A 15,300-nucleotide genomic window follows, 5' to 3' on the forward strand; every position below is an offset into this window, starting at 1 on the left:
TAGAGGACGATCTTATTACAAACTGCAGCACGTGAAAGGCCAGATTTTCCACAGCAGCTTGGTTTACCCTGGAAACAGTCTGGCCGTCCCTTGGGCGATGATGACGAGTGAAAAATGGCTTCATGCAACCCCTCTACTGCAAAGCGCTGTTGGTAAAAGTCCATCCTGATTTGTCTCCCACACTGACACAGAGGGCTTTAAGATGGGCTTTAAATCACTCACAATGAGTCCTGTTTCAACCTACTATGTTTACAATTGTTTGTTTGTCCTGCTGTAGAGACAAATTCAATTTTTGAAATTACGGAAAGCACCTGACATCTCCACACTTCACTTGCATAAATTAGATTAAGAGGGCCACATAAATACTGTTAAATTGCATTGGCCACACTTCAATCAGATCACTCTAATTATCAATTAATGTCTATTCTGTTTGAAAATTGGTGTTTTGACTTTCCTGCACCTTAAAAGCTACAAGTATCAGAGTGTCTGGGTGTGTGTGTATCAGACCCTATCCTCTACGAACCACTGCAGAGTGATTGGCAATTTATTGGTAATTTTCTCCCCAGAAAGTCCTGATGTAAATGTCAAGGTTGATTGACTTTTCACAACATGTAGAAGGGCGTACGGTGCCTCTTCTTTCAAATCAATAGAAAGATCGTCATCGCCCTGTCAATCCAAAGGAAATGTTCATATGTGAAACTCTTGGCCTTCTGTTGCTATGATGTAGGAGAGGCATCAGGTTTAGTCATTATCATCAGTGAGCACAGTGTTTATAAATGTGTGTTCTGAAGCGTTTGGATAGTTGGTCAAGCATATCATGCTGCACTAATCATGGTGTTTAAATTGCAGCTTGCTTGCTTGTTGTATGTGTCAGAGCTGCTTTCAGTGTCCCTCTGCGACCTTCAGTATCCTGATGAATACGATGGTCTGTTTCCCTGGAGAAAGCACCCTCTGTTCCAACATCTCAGAGGAAGGAAGGTGCTGCTTGATCAATAATAGAATATAGAGCACCACTCTGAGGGGTTCGTGCACTTCAAGAATCAATTATGGAAGGCAAGCTATAGCTGAGAGTAGAACAGAACGTAAGAATAATGTTCTAAAACTTCAGGATAAATATCAAAGTGGGTTAAAACAATGTACATGTACATCTAATGGTGTGTTTCTGTACTCCAGCTAACAATAATACCCAACACTGTCAGTGAGTTGGTATAGTTACGTTACGCTAGTATGGGATGTTTTACCTGTTAATGAGGAGAGGGGGAGGGGTTGCAGATCTTTATTGCTATGGTGATGTTCCTTAATGCCCAGTAACTATGTTAAGGCAATTTTGATGTTTTGAGTTTCTTTCAACACTAATAAAAGGATAATGTTTGATGCACCTTTTATTTAATTATTTTAATGTGTTACGTATATTAATAAGTGAACCCGCCCCGCCCCCCCCCCCCCCCCGTGCATAGTGGTACGTGCTGGTGAGAACGCCTCCCTACCTAGCTTGTGTTCAGAGCCGAGAGACACAGGTATGTTAACGGCGAATTTCGCTTCTAAAACGCATTTCAATGTTTTTTTGACAGTAAAGTTACTTTGTTCAAATACAGCGAAGTAAGAAGGTGGCGGCATATAAAGCTGATGTCTGTATTCGAAATGGTTTCGAAGTTAAACAACAGTACCTTATCGTTCTCAACGGTTTTTGCCGCGGTTAGAGAGCTGCATTGTGGGTAATTCAGTTCTGTGTGTGTGTGTGTGTGTGTGTGTGTGTGTGTGTGTGTGTGTGTGTGTGTGTGTGTGTGTGTGTGTGTGTGTGTGTGTGTGTGTGTGTGTGTGTGTGTGTGTGTGTGTGTGTGTGTGTTGACTTAGACATGTGAAGGGGGCATATTTAATTTATTTTGCTTTTGTTTCACATGTATTTCATGTATCCCTGACAGTGATTTGAGAAGAAGGTGTGGAGTGAACTTGTGCAGTCCCTGTTACATGATGTATCATTACAGGTATGAAAAATAAAACCTACTATGCGATCATTTCAATTATATTAGAGAGACAGTGATTTAAGAAGAGGTGTGGTAGTGTGGAGTGAACTTATGCAGTCCCTGTTACATGTTTTATCATCACAGGAAAAGAAAGTCCAGAGAGTGCTGTGGTGTCTTGGCTAGTCTGAAGTCTGCTACATACAGAGGAAAATGTAACCAAGGGCCCAGAAGCTCAGGAGGACAGGAACCTAACCACAGGCCCCACTACCAGGTACACCAGAATACTTAACGTGAAGATCCCCTGTTTAGCATGCAAGGGGATGTAGCTCAGTGGTAGAGCGCATGCTTCGCATGTATGAGGTCCTGGGTTCAATCCCCAGCATCTCCAAATTCTTTCTGGATTTTAAAAGCAATAGGCTGTATGCTATAAGAGTATTGAGTCAGATCTGCAAAGAAAATGTGTCACCTATCGGGCAAGATTAACAACTGAGGTAGAATTTCAATGGTGATGTTTCCTGGGGGTTCCAAACATTTTCCTAAATCCAATTCTATAAGTAGCAGGCGCTGCAGAGACACGCTTAGTTTTCACAGCGCTCTCAATTAATGGCTTTCTATCAGGATGTAGTCAGAATTTCAGCAAAATTTACTTCAAAGTTACATTTGGACATTTCAAACCATGTTACTGCTGCGTCCATGGAGCAGCATGGATGAGATCAGCGAGGTGTGGTGCTGAAATTTAGCTGAGCATGTGGCAATCTGTGTTGTGACAGTGTGTCCATGTGTTGTCACTTCTCCAATTTGTAGCCTAAGACTCTCGAGAGTTGTAACGTCGAATCAAGCTTAGACTGACTCCTAATGGGCACAAAGCCTCTCCTGGTGTGCAGGAGTTGTATAGTTCATTTGTCTCTAGCCTCAAACATTCTTTCAAAAATAAATGTTTCACTATGCATTTATATAAGAATTTGAAAAAGAGGATAATTGTAGAAAATGCTAAATCAAGATAATCACATGATACGTACAATTTAAGGACAGTTAATTCACACACACACACGTCTGTTCAGTGTTCACCCCCCCCCCCCACACATACACACACAGATGCACTCTTTCACTGAAAATGCCAAGGACCATCGCTCATCGCTTGCTGGGGCTGCAGGTGTCTGTCATTGATAATACACCTGCAAGACTTTAATCACTGATCGCCCCATTGGTTCGTACCAGATAACCACCGTTTTCAGAGATACGCTGCTGCCCGACACACACCACAGCCCATGAAGAGAAATATAGCATCGTTCCGTTGACGTGTGAGAGGGATGACGACGTGCTCCCTCGCAAACTGAAATTTATACACTGGACTCACGTTGTTTTTCTGGAAACAGAACAGTAAAGCAAATTGAATTGTGATTATATGTTTCAATATATTACTGGTTATAAGTGGAAAATTAAAACTCATGCACACTCACACAATGTTTTCATGTGGTTAATTGATTGGTTACGGCTAAACGTCGTCGAGACAAAAGAAAATGTAAACAGAAGTGAGGATGTGTAGAGTTTACCACTCAGATCAGTTTGTTCAGCACACTGTTGAACAAACTGCAATCAGGGCTTTCGGGCGTGAGTCCCGGAAGCTGGAGCAATAAATACGTCCCATATGTGAGCCTCCATCTAAACTAATGAATTGAAATTAATTTAATGGAGCAGTGCACATAATAGGCTGGCAGAGCCGGCAGGAATTCTCTCTGGATGCAATAAGCAGCAATGGTGAATCAAATATGTGTATAAATTTGCATATACATACAGTATGTACGAAGAATTCCATGCCAAAGATCTAATGTCTGCGTTTGTGCTTCTGCCAGTTCAGCCTAAATCTAATCCATTACTTTGGTGAGTCATTGTTTAGCAATAACATAATTTCCATAGATTCTATTCCATCCCGAGTTTTGATTCTCAGCAGAAACGTCTGCAGTCCCGTACTCCTGGTGGTACTTGCACCACAGCTTGAGAACCACTGCGCCCAACTTATATGTACCGGCAAATGAAATGAGTGAATAAGAATATAAAAATAATTCCAAATACTCGAAATTCTCTCAAAAAACCGTTTTAGTATGTGATGAATGATTAAAAATGTTACCTTAGAAGACTTAAATGTTTGCGTTATGGTGCGATGTTCTGCACCTATATCCATGCCTGACTGATTAATATGAGTGTAACAAATGCAACTTCAAACATGCCATTGGAAGATCTAGAATGGATTTGTTAATGGGGATACTATTGTGCACATCAATGTGGAGAAGGTTTCTCCTCATTTTATAGCAAGAATCCCAAGAAATTACCACAAAATCACGACCAAGTGCTTTGTCATGCAGTATGATTTTATTACAAAAGGTTTATTATACAAATTTATATGTTCAACACCGATGAATGTTATCTTGTATCGTGATAAACACTTCCTCCAATGCTGTAATGTATGTCGCAGGAAACAAGCGGGCACATCATGTATGGTTTAAATAAATATAAAATAAATAGCCTCCATAAAATATAAATACTGTAATACAATGGTAGCTTCTAAGGTATCAACTCAATAAATACAATTGCCATAAAAACACAAAGTGAATAAATAATAAAAAATAAAGGTGCTTCATCAAACAATTTAGCAAAACCCATGAGACATACTGAATTAATGAAGGATCCAATAACCTGAAAACTGATTCAAATTAACAGAGATAATTCTTTTCATGTCGGCCCAGATTAATTCTTCTAATTTAGTTATCGCTGTGTGCATCTCATTATATTTTAATGTTTAGTTCTTTCGATTTAGGGCAATTTTGTCTTGAAGTGCAACGGCCTATGCTTTAATGACACACAAACCTTTATTGTTTTAGTTAATAAATAATAAAAGAACATAATTCGCTGGCAAATAATACATTTGTGTAGCTTCAATTCCAGTTGGCTCAGTCATTGAAACAGAAATCTTCCACACTGTTGACCTTGATGTTCTGGAGTTCCTGGCGGTCCAATAGCCTGTAGCTGAAAGACACTCGACTGACAGAATTCCCACTTGATACCATTCGGACCACCGTGTTATCACAGCCGATCTTCATGTGGGCTGCAGGGGGACAGGACAGTTAGGAAATGTTAAAGTTGTACAACCACGTCTACGTAGATTACATGCAGTGTCAGGATACGTGCTCGCACTCACTTGGACCAGTGAAGGAGTGGCAGAGGTCTAAGATAGGCACCATCTTGGACGTGTCAATCCCACTTCCTCCCAACAACTCCACGAAATCTCCTGATTCTGCACATCCGCCCAAGGACCTCTGTGGACGTAAACACAAGGTCTTTTAAATCATAACAAAGTTTCCTCCCGAAAAGAGGAGAACAAGGAAAGGAATTAAAAAGGGGGGAGATATACTCGTCAAAGTAAAGAGAGACAAAAGCTGCCAGCTAACTAACCAGTCACATGACAAACAACAAAAACATCCCGCGCATGTTACCAACCCACATTGTTATGCCATTACTAGCCCCGCCTAGATGCTATCGGTAACCAACCACAGGTCACGGGGTAATGTTTAACATGCTGTGGTTACCATGCAACCTACATGTCAGCTTCACTTGTGGTAAGAAGTCTATGATCTGATGAATCCACATAAGGGTGCGGGGGTCAATGCCCAACATAGCAGGATACATTAATTGGCCAGAAAGCATAATAAATACATATTAATCTAATTAGGAAGAAGATTAAAAAGGCGTAAATGAAGACGTTAAATGTAATCTCTGTCCGATGGCGGAGTGCATCTCCAACCAGAATTGAGCAAGCTCTCTACCCACATGTACTAAATAAAATGAATCTGGAATCTAAATGTATAGAAATCCTTTTTTTTTAGGAAGATTCAATTCTTCCATTGAATTAAGCATATTATTCTGAAACCTACCATCTCACATTCAATATTAAAAAGAAAATCTTAATTTGCTCCTGGATCCTAATCTGCATCAAAATTCAATGGGTCTTTCCTTTCCCTTAATGGTATAATTGTGTAGGATGTAATCAGTAATCAAAGTTCCCTATTGTTTACTGATCTAACCTTGGGGAAGCTGTTGTAGTGTCCCATGCTGAACTCTGAGATCTGAATCTCCACTGGGTAGATTATGGAGAAGCTGCAGTTCTTGTGCTGTTGAGGGATCACCATTGTGTAACTGCCCTCTGGCGTCTGGGAGAGGACATTACAGGCTAGAGAGGGAGACAGAGAAGCAAACTGCTTTCAACAACAACTAAAAGACGTGTTAATTAAAAGACAATGATTATTCATGTTGAAAGATATATAACTTAGAATATATTTTCGATATTTCATGCGAATTTCCATAGATTTCAATTTCATTGTCTAATTGTCATCAGGCATATCAATGAGAGGGTCACTTCAAGTTCTACGAGTGGTACCACAGTTTGAGAACCACTAATATAGACAAACGAGTGCCAAAGCAAAATGGCAAAAGTCAAACTGAATTAATGGGTTTAGTAAATGATCTATTCCCTATTTTGGAAGTGAACATGATTTTAAAATATTGATAATGTATATATAAAAGTTAAATTTGGAGTTCAGCTTAACCTTTAGATTTAAAATGTTTGTTTTCCCCTTTAGATTTTACAGTATTTGATGCACTTAATAACTAAATCACGACATCAGACCTGTGTTGACACCACAGACTCCCCCATCACCGCACAAATACAATCTTTCATATACCAAATCAGAACTCACGGAACGGGTTGAAGACTTTCCTGACGGTGAGGGTGAAGCTGCTGCCAGCATTATGAACACGGAAGAAGACCATGGCCACATTCTGAGAAGAGTGCACACTTTTTTTTAGTAATCCGGAGTCGCAGTAATCCACATAACGCTCGTACAGTGGCAGCGGATGATCCTGAGAGCTTGGAAACTTCATTCCTTTCATCACCCAGCCATCAAACACCTTCATGGGGAAACAAGGAGAGAGAGAGAGGTGCTGATAACACACACATGACACTGAGCTCGACATTATATTTATCGCTTAAGCATGTAGAGTGACTTGAGCTTTGACAGGTCACCCAAAGTCAGTTACATATGTGTGTGTACATCTGGCACCAAAGCAGAGCACATTTGCTTAACAAAATTTAGAACAATCCAGTGATGAAAGTAGACTACATCTGTTGCTGGGGGTATTTGATGTGAGGGGTAAAAGGTCTTTCGTGTTACCTTGATGAAGTCTCCTCCTCTGCAGTCGATGTCCACGTTGGTGAAGTCCACAGTGATCAGCTCACTGGGCTCCGCGATGAGGAAAGCAGCACAGCTGAGCTGAGGACGCTCTGCTGTGAAGGTGAACTGACCCTCCAATGCAACCATGTCCAGACAACCTGAGACAGTAAAACAAACAACACTCCATTTACACACATTACATGTGGAAATGATTGAGTGTATCACAATTAAAAGATGAAATATTATCCTTAGTAATACCCCAGCTTTAGTAAATGACCAAACTTATCACTACATAGAATTATTTGAAACTTGAAACTCTCTCCCATATTGACTGATAGAATATTACATTCCCAAAATTAAAATGTAATTTTTTAAATTTGGAATTAAAGATAGTGAGGGTGTCTCCTTCTTTTCTTCCTCTTCCTCTCACGCTGAACTGCACTGACAATTATGCGTCTCAAAACATTTCTACGCAAGTGGATTATGTGGAGTTTACGTGACTTACGTAGAGTTCGACGATACATTAATTCCTCTGGTATTTCCCTCTTTAGCTCCGAGTTGAACAATGAATATAACTCATCTTTGGTGATCTCGTTGCTCTGTGTAAAAAAACAATGCGTGTACCAAAGTTTAACATGCAGGTCAATCTGGATTCATAAATCATTTATAAAAGGTAAAGAAGCGAACGTAAGTGGCTCACCTCGATGTACCTGGCGTCTCCCCTGAGCACAGACAGACATAGGACCAGAAAGAAGAGCTGCTCCCGGAGTGTGCGCTCCATTACGCGCATTACTGAGCGAACCGAAGTCTGATACAAGATCGGCGACTGGTGCCGCTTTATATATCAGCACCAGCGCTGGATCCATTTAAGAGAGAATTCCTGTTTCGCCAATTGCCCCCCCCCCCCCCTCCCAAAACTATTGCGTGTTCGTGACGAGCGTAAGAGAGGACGAGCTGCCTGTGACAATCAGAGGAGAGAGATGGAGGAGAGGAGGGGGAGGGAGGCAACGTAATCACGGGACTGTCCACTCAATCATACACTGTTTTCTCATTTTACTCTGCACCGCTCACTCTTAAAGATGTACCTGCTTTAGGTCAGGGGGGGTTAGTATTTGGTGTGTGGGTGAAGGTGACGACAGGATGGTGATGAGGCTTCTGGGTGTCATGGTTACTGAGAGGGTTCCACACCTGATGACCCCCAGAGCCTGACCTTCTCTCATTCTCACACTCGGCTTGGTAATGACGGAGTGTATTATGTCATCTCGGTGGTGAAATATATTAGCATTTTAAATGTAAATAAAGGCATCTGTCCACATTGTTGGACTCCACTGACCTGCAGGTAACACTACATGGGTTTAGACCCTGGGTCATCGCAGTGTCCACCTTGCTTTGCAGATTTTGAATTACCTTTAACAATTTCCAAACACATTCAGACACACGCACACATACAGGGACCGTCACTACATCTCTTCCTCTCGCTCATCTGTCACCATGTTCACTTTAATTGAATTTAAACACCTAGAGGCCCAGGTGAAGTCCAGTCTGACGTATGAACCAAGTCCATACTTGGTTCATGTCGCACCTCGAGTACGTATACCACTCATGTTGCTTTCTCACCTGCCTTGCACAGTGCAGTCAGAACAAAACCCCAGAGTCGTGAATCGTCTGGCTCCCTTCAGCGAGGTGAGAATACCGCACAGATAACCCTGCACACACACACATACACCCTATAAAGCACTACTTAGTTTATGAAAGATGATACCATGTCAGGAATTAATACAAAGTTTAGTGTTACTATTGGTAGTAGTATTATATTATTAGTTTTGTTTACCACCAAACCAACATTGTGACCTCTATCCATCACCAGCAACGTAAAATAAATCAATTCCCTCAAAATAACACTTCAGTACTTGACAAATGATTAGTGAGAAGTTCTGAATTGCCTTCCGAACATTTATCGAGAGTCAAGGACGCGGAGGACTTGCCTGTCAGCAGGCTGAGCACAGCACCCTGAGGTGTGCAGGTGCCTGAGGCTGTAGAAAAGGTCACTGCATTCAGGTGACAGGGATTGTTCCTCAGTGTAATCCTCAATGTTGCTGTGGGAGATGTTTACGTCTACAAGATCAGCTTCGCCCTCATTCTGTTTAACCCTGTGGAGCCTGAAGTGATGATTGATTTTTTGTTTTCCTTTTCACTAAAATTCAAGACTACAACCACAGCAGATTGATAGTGTTAACTGTAAAGGTGCTGTATCCCATGAATTAAATGAATTATGTGAATTAGTCTGTTAAAAGCAAACTTGGAAGACATGAGGTTTTAAACACACACACATAATTATCCATAGATCATGGGAAGACATGCATTAACTATAAATGACTGATTTCTAATTTGAGTTTGTTGCTGTGTTTGAAGTGGGTCAGTTGTTGTTGTTTGAGTTGTTGCAGCTAGTCGTTGTCAGGATTTCCAGCCCCTCTACTGACCAATCAGACTGAAGAACTAAAAGTCACCTGAGGAGCCTCGTGACCAACCACATGTGAACAAAAAGGTAAAGCCCACCTCCCAACACAAGCTAGGGGGGTGTATTCAAAGACTGATCAGACCATTTAACACAAAAGGGGGAACACACTAAGACTAAACAACAAATATGCATATAAAACACCGTAAGTCATATTTGCCACTTGGCTGTAACTAATTAAGGTAAACAAAGAAATAATATTACAACCACAAAGTAATAATATAAAGGTTTAATCAACTCATATTAGCATAACTCATCACAACAACCCCCCGTGATGTGGAACAGTCCAATTAGGTTCTTCCTGCATATAAAGGCAGTGCAGGTGTGCAGGACTCCGTTGTCACTCCTGTTCCAGGCGCCCTTCAAGCTGCTGCACCAACAATGCTGGTAACTCAACACAAACATGATTTATAACTGTTGCTGATGTTCTAATCAATACAAGGGTGTTATGTGAAAGTAAGGTGACACTTATATAAATGCAATGTTGGTGACAAATGTACTTGAATTGAAGGAGGTGCAGCCATCAAAGGTGTACTAAAGATGAATGCCCTCAGTGTTGAAAGCAGCAAACGCTAAGCTCATTGTTATTCGAAGACAAAAAGCCTCGATGCAAACTAACAAGTCACATTTTCCCCTTCAAACACTGGTTGACTGTTTCACTCAAACTCATTTTGATGTCTTGCCGTTTGTCTTTTATTATGCCTGAGATCTGATTGAGTGAAAGTTGTGCAGTTAGGAATTCATTATCTGTATCAAACTGAGTGGCAAAGTGTAGCATAGCACAGCAGCGACGCTCCTCTAATGGACGCCAGGAAGATTAGTGGAGCTAATGGGAGTCCAAGGCCGCATTTACACCTTGCCTTAAAATAAAAATGTGTTTGGACGCCTTTGTGATTGAATCTGGTAGAAACAATCTTTAAACATCCTAATTTGTGACTTGCTTTAAATGCAACAGAACAGAATGTCAGCAGTGTGAATTATTATCAATCTACCATAAATGCTAATCTGTTTTGCAATATCTTAGGGGTTTTCTTAAAATTTTAATGGTTCCATTCCTTTTGCCCGTAGGCTTCGAATTGCTCAAATGTCAATGTAAATCACACTGGAGTACATGTCTGTGCAGCATTTCACCCAATTAAAAGTGAGGAAAAAATATTTAGAAAGACAGAGGATCCTGAATAGAAAGTCAAACGCAACATTTGCCCGTTGCAGGCTTTAATAACTTCTGTATGCCTTCTAGATGATTCATTTCAGTTATGCCGCTGCCTACAGCAGGATGAGTTCGGTAGGGACCTAATTGCTCTTGGGGCCATCTAATAAACACTGCAGACAGTGATCCATTTACTTCCCTACATGCCAGTATGCATTTTCCATTACAGCAAATATAGCAGGATATACGATATGAATATTAAGCAAAACCCAAACAAGGGCAATTATGTTGCCATGGTTGCAGCTGATACATATTCAGTCACCGACAGTTTTTATTGCTTACGGAAAAATGTGAGCCGTTTTAAAAAATTTGCTCACTGACCTTTCTGGAACAATTAACAATTAATAGAGCAGTTTTGTGCAATTTTGTGTGGTTATTTGGCTTCAGATGTGAATTTGCAGAGATGCGGCTTTAGTACTTTTAATGAAGCTCAGAGGCCCGGTTGAATAGCTGAGGCTGTAATGATGATGATGAGCTGCACGATGCTCCATTAAATGAGACGCTTCCCTTTGAGTCCTCACTGGAAGTTATGTACATTATCTTTGAGTGGAGCAGCTGCTTGCATACTTGGTGTCCACTTTAGTGAATTAGCTTTTACAAATAGGCATCTGTTTGACTCTGTCTTCATGTTGTCTGAATTGCACACATTTGGCTCTCACTTATTGGACACACACTTTTTCAATGAATTTAAATAGGAGCCACCCAGCTCTTCTACAAGGTTCAGCCAGTTGGTCCAGTGAGTGCCTCCAGCTCTTTTCTATACCACTTCCACACTGAATTTAGCCAAACCAACAACTTTGAGCTGCTAGATAGGAGGGCGATGGTTTAATGTTTACGCCATAAGGATGGTGCTTGGTACGCTCTCCATCCTAAGGCCCTGCTGTGAAAGCTGTTAAGTGTGTTGGCAGGCTTTGCGTGGTCATGACTGAGCTTTACAGAAGAACAGACAGGATGGATGCATTATAATCTGAGCCTTGTCTGGTCGGGGGATGGACTGGTGCCTTCACAGGGGCTTCCAGAGTTGCCTGCTTGACTGCTGCTGACGGTGATCATCTATTTCTGTCTTATGATCCTGTGTTGGTGACTGTGGATCTCAAGTAGACAGAGAGCACACGTCTTCATGGAAAGGTGCTGTTTATGCCTTTGCCACAATGCATAAGCATGGTTATTGATCACCTCACTTGAAGCCATCACTTGGAGGCCTTATTTCTTGAGCAAGGCATCTTCTATCTGAAGTTAATTACCATGAAAGACTATAGGATGCATAACTTGGGTCAGGGAGGTTGCAGCTGATAAATGCAAACCTGATGTTCTAGCTGTCAGTCCATTTTTACTCTCATCAATTATAGGGATTATAGCTTTCATGATACGGCCAAATGACGCAGTGATACCTGATGTGGCGATGTATAGGATGTTACAGCTTGTCTTTTTGAGCTAGTCAGCTTTGCTTGTCACAGATGTAGTCCATTTCAAATGAATGCTGTTCTGCGTCGTCCTTGTGATGGCCCAAATGCGCTTAGTTGAGGAAGAATTGCAACTAATGATATTGTGAAGGACAAATGTGTTTATTCATGAAGTAACGGTCAGAAGTCGCACGTCCTCAGGTTGTAGTCATTTCATTTGTAGCGGCGCTGACGTTGCCCTTGGTCAGCAGCTTTGTCATCACTGACGCACATTTCATTTCGCTAAAAATGTAGATGTGTTGACACTGTAGGGCTCTGAAAGGGCAAACTTCTGTCAACCCCAGAGCTGCTTATTCCTTCCCTGACTTCTCCTTGACCCACAATCATCTGTGACATCACCACATTATCGTATTCCACTTTCACTCCACAGACGAGCCGACCTGTCATCTTCTACACCTCACTACAGCGGTTCAGCGCTGCTTTTAACGCACAAGTGAGGTTTGCAACAGTCTTGGACCTGCATGGCATACGCACATGCACACAAACGTGTGAAAAGCACCTTCATGCATGAAAGTGTAAAATAAGCGCGGATTCAGTTCATCCATGCATAATGCAGATTTAGGGAAACAAAGGCCTGCTTATGTCATAACGGCTACATTCTTGCAAGTTGAGCACAGGAGACTGAAATCCCACCTGCTCGTAAACAGGATGAGTGCACACTCAGAAGCTGGGCTTTTTTTTTTTTTTATAGACACTTGGATCTGAGCTCACAGCAGCGATGAACCCTTCAATTCATTTAAAGAATAGTCCATTTGATATGTGGCCTTGTTTGGTTGGACTAAGCATATATAGAATATGCTTTACACATTTGAGACCTTTTTAAATGTCAAGCAATTCAGTAAACTGACTTAAGATGTGTTTTTACCACATTTTCCGGTAATTTCTATAGTTTTTGTATCCATTTTGCTGGAATTAAAAATGGATTTTATTTAAATCGATAACTTTCTAGAATGAAGAGTAGCAAGATTGATCTTTCCTCATACAGAGCAAAATGTAACCTGAGCCTCTTGTTTGCAGGAGGACAACCTTCATTTGTGTTTTCTGCTTCCTCCCACACTTTGACATTGTCTCTTTTCCTTTAACACCCAAACATCTCGGTTTACAACACCGAAGTTGTGAAATGGCCCTAAGCTCAGGATGGCTGGAGTCGCATTTTACCTGCTAGATCTCTTCTGCCCTCTGCTGGCCTGCTAAGAACCCTGCATAGTAATGCAACATGCTGATTAGGTTAAGATACAGCATATTTTGTTTTACCCTGATGTACATCCTTACTGTTCACTCCCATCTCGATAAACTCAAAGAATAAACTGCATAAATCCAATTGTCAAAATTGCTTTGCAGATTGGAAAAACTAAAGGATCCAATTATTTCACTTTGACTCAACACTGAATTACAATTGTAACACAATTGGCAGTACATAGAGGACACTCTTTAATGAATGTCTTGAAGTTGTGTTGAAGATAGATATAGATAGATAACCTTCGTATTGGCACACACAGAGGTAGGAGCTCTGTTAAGCAGTCATCAAATCCTTGCATATTCTCCAGGTGCTGGTCGGACCTCCAAGGCGAGCAGCAATTTAAATCAAGTTGTTAAGAAACCTCTTCACTCCCTCTAACGGAATAGATGAAATGTCAGGGCTGAACACCGGCCAACACAAAGATGACCACTAAGATAACAAGCAGGGAGCTGAGGTCAGGAGAAAAGGAAGAAAAGTGTAAACTGGACTAAAAGGGAAGGAAGCAATGAAGTAGACCAAGGAAATGTTCTGCTGCCATTTGCTCCCATTTCAAAACTTTTGCTTTATGGTAATGTTGGCACTTGTTATCGGAGGCAGGCTTATTATTATTTAGTGTATCAGTGCATGTTGCACACACTCATGGATCCATGACATCTGCATGGGTATGACAATACCATTCTACGGCCACAAGGGAGAGTTGAACAGTCAATTTCATGTGGACGCTGCTCACTAACTGCTGTAGTTTCAATTTATTTACAAGAATCATCAAATTATCAAAATCTGTTTTAAGCCGCCAGCATTTTATATTTTTGCAGTCGGTCATATAATGGAAACGGGTGCCAAAAAACGCTAATTTCTTTACCATTGATTAACCGTTTTATTTTTGGATCAGTGTTGTGAGTGAGTTGTACATTCCTGGTCATTTAGAGTGTGTGCGGTTTTAAAAGTCATGATAAATACATGAACATGGCATCTCATTGTAGTCTATATCTAGGTCCTATTCTTCTGTATAGTTTTAAAAATGGCACTCTTTTTAGACCTTTCACACAGATACTTCCACATTGCAGCCTTTGGGAAGTTAATGGCTCACGAGCTTTATTACCCGGACTTTCAATTATTGTAATATTTCATATCGAAGTTATTCATCTCCGTATTGTTTCTGTGTTACAAAGTTATTCCCTGCACAGCACCAATAAAGTCCCTTAAAACCTGTCAATCTCAAACTGTCCGGTGATTTGCATGCGTCTGTGTTTGCAGGTCTCTCTCGGGTTGTAGGCGAGGACACTAGGGGCCGCACAGACACCCACCCTGTACTGACGGAGTGTGGACCAGACGGTTCTTCAACAACAATCCACCACTCGGTACCGGCGGGGCCACACAATAAAACGCGCATCGGATATACTGCACATGTGAACACCTCCGTGTCTTACTACGAACACCGCGACTTGGAGACATGACTGAAGTAACTACAGAGGAAACTTTGCCAAATGGACCGACAACGCCACCACCACCGACGGTAAGATCACTCCTTGCCTTTCAGCGCTTTACTGTAACTTATGAGGCTTAAAGTCACGTATTGTCTAACCACACACACTTTTGTCCAAACCTCCATTAAGACCAAGAAAAACTTATATTTACGATCGTAGTGAGGATTCAGGTGTGGACAGGAGGACACGTGTCATG

At 41.2% G+C, this 15,300-nt stretch overlaps 1 protein-coding gene, 1 long non-coding RNA gene and 1 other non-coding gene across 3 annotated transcripts; 2 read left to right on the top strand and 1 right to left on the bottom strand.

The window, feature by feature from the left end:
- Positions 1-1,471: 1,471 nt before the first annotated feature.
- LOC143011361 (uncharacterized) lies at positions 1,472-3,345 on the top strand. The gene is made up of 4 exons (XR_012964907.1): positions 1,472-1,517; positions 1,923-1,985; positions 2,109-2,235; positions 3,183-3,345. It is a non-coding gene; the product is annotated as an uncharacterized LOC143011361 (long non-coding RNA).
- On the top strand, positions 2,281-2,352 carry trnaa-cgc (transfer RNA alanine (anticodon CGC)). The gene has a single exon. It is a non-coding gene; the product is annotated as a tRNA-Ala (tRNA).
- A 762-nt stretch (positions 3,346-4,107) lies between the features above and the next one.
- crhbp (corticotropin releasing hormone binding protein) lies at positions 4,108-8,066 on the bottom strand. Its single transcript, XM_076164082.1, has 7 exons — positions 7,890-8,066; positions 7,695-7,788; positions 7,190-7,347; positions 6,716-6,926; positions 6,044-6,189; positions 5,161-5,278; positions 4,108-5,067 (listed from the first exon to the last, which is right to left on the bottom strand). Exons 1-7 carry the CDS (start codon positions 7,977-7,979, stop codon positions 4,913-4,915), a joined length of 972 nt encoding a protein of 323 aa, XP_076020197.1. The 5' UTR covers positions 7,980-8,066; the 3' UTR covers positions 4,108-4,912.
- Between the last annotated feature and the right edge of the window lie 7,234 nt (positions 8,067-15,300).

The sequence above is a fragment of the Genypterus blacodes genome, unplaced genomic scaffold (genome assembly GCF_046128005.1).
Source record: "Genypterus blacodes isolate CSIRO-AG114 ecotype Tasmania unplaced genomic scaffold, CSIRO-AGI_Gbla_v1 ptg000133l_1, whole genome shotgun sequence".
Lineage (NCBI taxonomy): Eukaryota > Metazoa > Chordata > Actinopteri > Ophidiiformes > Ophidiidae > Genypterus > Genypterus blacodes.

Bases quoted from the DNA above. Each gene is read 5' to 3' on its own strand.
- crhbp (XM_076164082.1), bottom strand. From the start codon at position 7,979: ATGCGCGTAATGGAGCGCACACTCCGGGAGCAGCTCTTCTTTCTGGTC. The intron at 7,789-7,889 runs GTGAGCCACTTA...TTTTTTACACAG, and splicing joins GAGACGCCAGGTACATCGAG to AGCAACGAGATCACCAAAGA. The intron at 5,068-5,160 runs GTGAGTGCGAGC...GTCCCCCTGCAG, and splicing joins CCACTCCTTCACTGGTCCAA to CCCACATGAAGATCGGCTGT.